General features: G+C 33.4%; 1 protein-coding gene across 3 annotated transcripts in view; it reads left to right on the top strand.

Moving 5' to 3' along the window:
• Positions 1-8,618, top strand: part of LOC130047351 (casein kinase II subunit alpha-like) — a 23,090-nt gene extending 14,472 nt beyond the window's left edge. The window contains exons 6-12 of one of the 3 annotated variants that reach the window (XM_056142046.1): positions 188-271; positions 508-618; positions 1,097-1,198; positions 2,144-2,244; positions 2,904-3,052; positions 4,047-4,133; positions 7,191-8,618. In XM_056142046.1, coding sequence (XP_055998021.1) covers positions 188-271; positions 508-618; positions 1,097-1,198; positions 2,144-2,244; positions 2,904-3,052; positions 4,047-4,133; positions 7,191-7,294 — 738 coding nt within the window. In that variant the 3' untranslated portion in view covers positions 7,295-8,618. Of the gene's footprint in view, positions 1-187; positions 272-507; positions 619-1,096; positions 1,199-2,143; positions 2,245-2,903; positions 3,053-4,046; positions 4,173-7,190 lie in introns of all 3 variants that reach the window. The other 2 variants (XM_056142054.1, XM_056142050.1) reach the window with 2 other exon arrangements.
• The last annotated feature ends 451 nt before the right edge of the window (positions 8,619-9,069 follow it).

Genomic DNA, 9,069 nt, shown 5'->3' with positions numbered 1-9,069 from the left:
CACCTCCTTATTCTTTATTGTGTGATATCCTAGTCACTGCTAAGGCTCATTGGCCATTTCTTTTACTTTCTATTTGTTACTATTATAATTGCTTTCTAATGAAAATAGTCAGAAATTTTTGGTTTCTTACATATACAGTAAAATGTAACATGCATTTCTCTACATATTGTCCTCTTCTTTTTTCCAGGCATTAAACTACTGTCACAGTATGGGAATCATGCACAGAGATGTCAAACCACATAATGTCATGATAGATCATGAAAATAGGAAGGTACTGGAATTTATATGATAAAGTATTCCCTCGCAAAAGAATGATGTATGCATGCATATGAGCACAGATGCATATAATGTGTGAGGAAATCTCTCGTAGATTTGTGCTAGTTACCACAGATTAGTGTTTATTGTCTGTATTTGGTTTGATGTAACAGATTTAAATGTTGGATAAAAGAATATTTAGAAAATATAGTAGTATGAGACTATTTTGTAATATGTGCCATTTTCTTTCAGTTAAGATTAATAGATTGGGGTCTAGCAGAATTTTATCATCCAGGCATGGAATACAATGTTAGGGTTGCCTCAAGGTACTTTAAGGGGCCAGAACTTTTATTAGATTATCAGGTATGTACATATAGGTAGCATATGACCAAGATTTTAAAAAAAAAAATTCAAATATTGAAGGCAGAAGAATTATATATAAGCATCCATGACCATTTCAGATTGTTGATTGAATGTTCATGTTTTCACTGTGATATTTGATTGCTTTTAACAAGTTTGGTTCAAGCATTCAGGAAAGAAGTTGAAAATTGTTTTGAAATTGTTGGAGATAGTGTCCTGTACATTCCTGTGTGGGGACTGCAGAGTTCACATTGATATGTTACATAGTTTTTTGGTTATAGTTAATGTAATTATGTTTGAATACAGTTATGAATTGAAATTATAGTGAATGTATTATACTCATAAACATTAGCAATTTCCCTAATATTTACCATTTACTGATAAAGAACATATAGAGTAGCAGAAATTGTATTGAAATTATATTTTGTGATGAAAGTTTATTGGACATTGTTGTGTGTACATGATTTTTTTTATGTTTCAGATGTATGATTACTCCCTAGACATGTGGAGTTTGGGATGTATGTTTGCTAGTATGATATTCAGGAAAGAGCCATTTTTTCATGGGCATGACAATTATGATCAGGTAAATTAAGGAGGGATATATGCTTTGTGTTTCAGATGCTTATTAATATGGGAGAAAGATAACTGTTATTTTTCAAGGTCATGCTTTCATGGGAATCATGACGGAAAACATTACTAATGAGGCTAGGATCTTTTGAGTGTAGAATTGAAGGGGAAGATGTCACTGAACAAGGTGTCATATTTATTGCAACTCAAAAAATGATAATGGGGAATTATGAAGGAGTTTCCATAAAAATTCGAAACTACGCATAAATATCCCCAGCGTTTCAGAAACTAGACCTTTTCTAATCTTGTAATCATATTACAACACAACCACACTAATTATTTTCATTTATTTCTTACATAACTGTTTTGATTTCCTGAAACAATTTCAGCAGGGTTTATATCGCTTTCCAAATGAACTTTTTAACTTGTATGCACGCCTATCTTAAGTTAGATATTAATAACATTAATTATTGTAAAAGTCAAGCTGCCAGTGTGAAATCTAATACACTCCTTGATGTCTTATATTGCTATCTCTCTTGATAATGAGCAGATAATTCATTTTGCTGGGCATGAAAGACCTTTAAATTTGGTATGCAATTTTAAGGAACATCAGTGACATTTTAATGATAATCACTTCTGATCACAAGAAAACATAAACATCTAGCTTTGATAGTCAAGTTGGAATATGCATTCATTGCACCATCAAAAAACATTTCGAATCCAGCGTTTTTGTTGTGTGATAACAAGAGACTATTAAGTCCCATGGGCCACTTGTTCAATAAGAAATTGATACTAGTTAACACTACTAGAGAAAATGGACATTAGAAATTAGTCTTAACAGTGAATGTCCTTAGTTACCGAGTTACCATGATGTGCCCTATTTTATTTTAAATTCCAGATAATACCAGCATGTGTAAAATGTTTCTTAAGTGATGAATAAAGAGCTTTATTTCTCTTGCAGTTGGTACGAATAGCAAAAGTTCTAGGAACAGATGAACTCTATTTATACATACAAACCTACCAAATAGATCTAGACCACAGGTTCAATGATATACTAGGAAGGTAATCTTAATTTTTTATACAATTAGAAAATGCATCTTATTGAAAATATTGATGATGTACAGAAATCATTTATTTATAGTGCTTAAATGTAACTGAATGTTGGTATGTGTTGTAGTTTCTGTAGAGTTAAATATGTTGCATATACTTGAATACTGAATATTCCTGATTGAAAGCTAGTAATTCATATCTGTAAAATCGTGAGAAACCAGCATAGCGGACACTCATTGGCATTGCAAATTATACTATTTAAGGAATTGCGATACATGAATGATAAAATAAAACTTTCACCTTTGATTGTAATCACCTCTTATGTGGAATTGAAACTGAATTGAATATTTCATTACACTGATTTAATCATGCTAATTATTTATTTGATATTAAGCATATTTATAGCCGGGGACAAATGTTGGTGGTGGCATCAGCGTCACACTGTAAGGAAAAACTTTCACCTTGACTATATCTTTTGAACCAAGGGGTTAGGGTTTTGATATGTAACTTAAAGATTCCTCTTGACTAGGCCTTACATTTGGTACTAAGGCTTTTGACCTTGGACTTTGACCTATGAAGTACTGTTGTAGTTTTTGGCTGATAAGTTCACATTTATGTAATGAGAGTTGCTGCAAGCTACAGATAGTTTTTTGTTATTTTGTGTTTTACAGGCATTCAAGGAAAAGGTGGGAAAGATTTGTGCACAATGAAAATCAGCACTTAGTAAGCCCTGAAGCCTTAGATTTTCTAGACAGACTTTTACGATATGATCATCAAGAACGTCTCACAGCAAAGGAAGCCATGGATCATGCATACTTCTGTAAGATGTTAAAACATTAGATATAGAATTACAAATGGGGAGAGTTGCAATTAGTGATGGGCCAATTCTCATTGACAATCAAAGTAGATTGCTGAATTTTAATTATCGATTGCAGTTTTGATAACTGGTTACATAAAAGAGGAGAGGTTTTTTTTTTTCAGGTTGAAAATTTTGCGAGTTGAAGTCCTGTGGTTACAGTGCAGTGTATTAGTATTGATAAATCTTTTGAAACCAAATTGGATTTTGTGTAGAGATTGAAGGGTCATATTTTTCGATTATTACCTTTTGATTATTTTGGATTATTGATTATGAAAATTTTTCATTTTCCCACCACTAGTTGCAATCTCTTTATAGTAATATGGAAAGTCTGCAACTTTATTAAAAAATGATTTACATTTTGTTTAAATTGAAGTTTTGTTATGCTCTCACCGTTGTGTCTCTCCGTCCGAGCTCCTAAACTTTTCAGATATATATTGATTATAATTGATCACAAATATTCCTTAGGACAAGGATTTTGGACCTAGGTCATTTTGGAAAGGTCAAGTTCACTCAGAACTTATACCTTACATAAGGCAATAGTTCCGTTTTTTAACAGGTATTGATCATCTACAGTTAAACTTTGATATGTCAAACGCCAATATCTTGTATACCTTAGATATGTCAAAGTGATTCGGAAGTCTCGACCACTTATTCTTTGAGTAATTTACCCTTGATATCTCAGAATTTTTCTCTTGGTTCCATCAAGTTTGAGATGATGAGGTTTGACTGTATCACATTGATATGTAATAGGGGAATGGCTCTAAGACAAAAGGTCAACATCACTCCATATTATACCTTTTGTATGGAGGGGGGGAAAAGCCTTCGTTTCAACAATATTTCTACAGGTATTGATCATTGTGTGAGTCATCATATGAAGTAGTTCATTGGTTAGATGCAGTTCAGAGAGCATCTATCAGGTTTACTAATATTCTTGTTTTCTTGATTTTTTTTAAAGACCCAATAGTGAAAGAACAAGGAAGGATGTCTTCAATGTCTGGACAGTCTCCCACCCCCATGTCAAATGCAGGGCAAATGGGAGGAGGTACGGACAACACAAAACAGCGCTAGAGACAGTGAAAGTGTAGTTAAATGTTGTTATCACAACTAATGTACACAAGCTATCCTTGTAAAAGGCTAGGAAGAATGTGCATGCCAGTGTATTGGTTTTTATTACAGTCGTCTCAAGTTTTCAAACAACTGTTTATAAAAACATTTTGATTGTGCCATATTTGTTTGGCATATTTAGATATGTTTTTGATGATCAGAGGCATTTTTTGTTTACTTTTCCTTCATTTCATTTCATTCAAGAACATGATAATTTACTTTAGATCACATTTGTTTTTATTTATTTCAAAATACATTGGGTTTTGTGGCTTGAAAATAAGTTGCCAGGTTAAAAGATCAGCTTCTTATGACGTAAACATGGTTTTAAGGCAAAATTTTCCAATATTTGGCGACATAGAGTAAGGTGTCATCAAGGAATTTTAAACATATTTCTTCTTCTCATATTCTTCAGAATGGCACCTTTTGTGAATGAAAGGCCTTTACACTTAACATCATGCATGTATTTATAAGGTTTTCTTTTTAAGAAAAGAACTGACTGAACCTGCAATTCTTATTGTCAACACATTAAAAGTGCATATATTTGTTTGGCATACTGTAAATGTATTATATTTGGTGTGTCCAATATTTAACAGAAATTAAGTTTTCGTTTTTAATTTGTATTTGATTTAACATTTTTTGTTGCAATAATACTTCAGTTAACCCATAACAAGACATTTTGCAATGCACTTGATTCAGTGGAGAGTCTGCAAGTCGGTGCTAAAAACAATACATCACCAAATGTAATATGCTACAGTATTGGTTATTACCATTTCACTGGTGCCTAATGAGGATTTCTTCCATTTGTGAGTGAAAAAGCTATTAGTTGCCAAAATACATGTACTTCATGTGAAATTTAAACTTAGTTTACTTAGTAATGGTTTTTTAGCAAAACATGAACATATGAAAAATGAGCCAGTCAAGTATATCTTAATTACATATACAGATATGAATGGTTTTTGAGCAAAACATCAACATATGAAAAATATACAGATATGAATCCACTTGGCTGGAGATTGTTATAGTTTTAAGCTCTTTTTAATCATGTGTTAAGACAAATGTGAAGAATGTCTTTCATTTAGATATGGTAGGTAAAATAATGCTGATGGAATTTGATATGCCCTGGAATTTTCGTGTTCCATTTTCTATAGACTGACTTTTCTTTAGTTCAGTCTGATTTTAGGTCATGTGATTGTTCACTGTGTGGATTTATTTTGTATCAAACCACTATCCACTATATAAAAGTTTGGTGAAATGTCAGAGCTGCAGGACTTAGGAGTTTGAACTTCATACCAAGTTGTGCCTTGCTTTAATTTATGCTTAAGCTTGAAAACATTTTATGCGCTTTTTCTGCAACTGCATTTACATTTTACAAAGAATTTGATACTTATTTTTTTTTATATCTATATACATAGTTCGTGCAAACCGTTTCCTGATCAAGTACCTTAGTAAAAAATACCGTTGTTTATTACCAGTAAAAACACCCATGAGTAAGGCTTTAGAATTGTTTACAAATGGCTTGAACCTGGACAATACATGTGCATTTTGATGCTTAAGACAGAAAAGAATTCCTGCACTTGCTATTAAAGGCATGTTTACAAGTAGCAAAAATGGAGATGAATTCGAAATTTTACTAAGAGAGAGGCCGAACTTGAGATTTATTTTATGCATGATACAGGTACATCTACATCTCTGCAATTGTTTACTCATTCCAGTTTTTATAGATGCACATTGTATTCACACCAATTACTTTTCCCTTTGTTCAAACTGTGTTCCACCCACAAACATGCATGTGCTCTGAATGCTTATTGGTTAACATTCTGTTTTAAGATTCAGGGGGGAAAATACAATTAAGATTTTGTACAACATTTCTAATTTCCTCATTTTGTGTGTTGCATTCAGAGTAGTTAGTCTTGCTATCCAGCATCTGATCATTTGTTTGTCAGGATGGAGTTACTTTCTAATAAAGCACTTTTATGTGTGATGTATTTTCATCAAGTTAGAATTTTTTTTTTGCATAAGAAGGCAAGGATAGCATATTTTTATACTTTAGATCCTATATAAAATGTGAGATGCATCTAGAAAGCAGTTATTAGAATTCAGGAAATCCTTGTGACTTAGTACCAGTATGCTGGTATGCTATCACATGAAAATCAATGCATATACTCATATTGAAATGAAAGCATTGTGGAATATTTTGTGCATTGCTCATATTTTAGTAACCATTTACCATACCATAAAATTTAGTATCTCAGGATTTAGCTTTTGTTTGTGAAATGAAATTGGGAGACTACTTGAAGGGTTTTGAAACCTGTATCAAAATTTAACAACCCCATTCATAATTGACAGAGATTCTTTTGAAATATTGGATCAGTTTTAGTTGTTGGTACACATTGTCCTATGTTAGAGAACCTACGTAAAATGATTTCTTGTTTGTACATGAGTATGTATGTTGCATTACGTAAGTGAACTGCATGTTGCTTTGTGGTCTTGAGTATGTACTTTTACAAACATAAAATGATAGTTGTATACTTTTCAAACAAATTCGCAAAAATTTCAGCTGCAACATTATTTTGCTTTTGTTTATTGGGTTTTTAAATGTGCAGAAGAAATGCTAACTAGCAAATGCTTTATAGCGTACTATACATTAACAATCTTTTCCATTAACAACACAGCTATTGCATATAAAGGTCGACAGTATATTGATGCATAGACTGGAAACATGAGAATCGCAGTGATGTAGATACTGAGTGATAGGTTCAGATGATCAAATATCAAACCTGATGATGTATAAGCCAAATTCTCTCTCGGAGAGTACAGAGCACATTCAGGACATTTATTTTAACTACAAAGCTTGATACACAATTTTTCTTTAGAATGATATGCTACGAAAACTATGATTCTCATAAAATAGGATTGAATAGTATTTTAAGCACAATGTGTATAGAGTGTAGCTTGGGTTCTCCTCTCACTATCTTCTGCCTTTTACTCTGAACAGGTGCCGCCATTAACAGCTCTTCTGTCGCCGCGGTGACCAGCTCGCCGGCATTAACTCCCACCATGTCACCGCTTCCCGCCAGTTCCACCACTGCACAGTCCTAGCCCAGCCTCTGACATTCTACTGACACTTAAGCTACAGCTTATCCTGATCTCCAGGACGGGAAACTTGTATTCTTACCTAGATCTATTGTACAGCAGATATTTTTTGAAACATGTACTACCATTTTCAGTGTGTGTGAAACGGGGAAATTTATCTCATGGAAAGCAACTTCCCCTTCAAGTAACTGTGTTTAATGTATAAACACCATAACATAAATGTGATAAGCATACATGTAGTGGTATATTTGTGTCTCCAGTGAAGCCTAGCGACATCGAGTGACTTTGTCTGTCGTCTGTTGCACTCTATAACTTTTTGAATTAGGACTTTAACGATTAAGCATGCGTGTTACTGGTTCGAGGGCCATGATTAAGGAAGCCATCTCGGTCAACACGCATGTTCTTTGGAACACTAGTGTACCCTCGCCAATTTGGTATTTACCGTATGTTTTAGGCAACTTGAAAATTTTTGTAAACTTGTGTATAACACTTAAGAGCTTTCAGATGTGATGGATATCACTACATTTGTTCAGTGAATCTGCAATGGTGCATGTTTTCCATGGTGCATTTCCTAATGGGAATGGATGTCAATCAAAATCTCGGGTCTCATGTCATGCCTATGTCTAGCGAGTTGCGGTCATCCATCTCTTTGTAGCACTGGTAGAACATGCATTAATGGAACCTTTTCATTAAAGATGATGATAGTTGGTCTGGTTCATTTATAAGTCCTAAAACACGGCAATTTTCTGTGATGTTTTTAATCGGTTAGAATGTTAATGGGCCAATTTGCTCATATGGAATGATTCTACAATAAAGCAAGGATTTGATTTGAATTTGTCAACTTGTACAATAGTTGTCTTTAAAAGTGTTTGCAGTAAATAGTGGCAACTTGATTGAAAATTGTTAAATATATTCTTTATAAATGTTGAGATGTCAACATTGTTTTGTAAAAATGTGTTTGGCATGACCATCAGCAAGCTGCAATATGTCATTTCCCATTTTTCTTTTTTATCATTTTTTTAATATACCCTTTGAAATGACTGTATTGCTTGAACCCTCACTAAATAGTGTCATGAAAAATAATTAGTACTTTTTGAAAAATTTAATGTTATGTAGGTACTGTACATGATATTTTGGGCTGGTATAGACTGTTTCAGGACGGTATAAACTAGTTCTCTCGGGCATGCTAACTGAGGTCTCTTCTGTTCATGATGAAATCATAAAATATTCTGGATCATCTTACTTGTAGAAGAAGAAGAAAGTGGAAAATAGTGACCGTAATGAAATTGAAGTGTGTCATGGGAGAAATAAAACTGATAATGAATATTTAGCATTGTTTATCTTGTTGGTTTGTATCAAAATGGAAAAATGATGGAACAAATTAACATATATTCAGATACATGGAGATGTTCATTTGAGGATGATTTTTAAGCAGATACTATACGACAAAGATGCATGAGAGTGTGGACTGCAATTCTTCAATATCGTACTTTATGAAGCGTGTTGGCTTTTGGATCGCGGGCATTATTTTGTGCGCTCTACCTTATTCTTGTACGAACGACACATTATCCTATGGGCTTGCGGTATCTCGATTGTGCAGAAAACTTCGGCAGTTATCTAATTTTCTTCAGTAATAATCATTTATTATATCTTTGATAAAAAAAAAATTGAAGGGGCCGGATCGACCATGGGACGGAACGACCTGCTACAACCATATGGAGACGTCACCAAGGCGATGAGAAAAACTCGCAAGCTTTCAACTCGGGAGCTAAAAATAAACA

Source organism: Ostrea edulis, chromosome 1 (assembly GCF_947568905.1).
Source record: "Ostrea edulis chromosome 1, xbOstEdul1.1, whole genome shotgun sequence".
Taxonomy (NCBI): Eukaryota; Metazoa; Mollusca; class Bivalvia; order Ostreida; family Ostreidae; genus Ostrea; species Ostrea edulis.
This window is presented reverse-complemented; position numbering and strand designations above follow the sequence as displayed.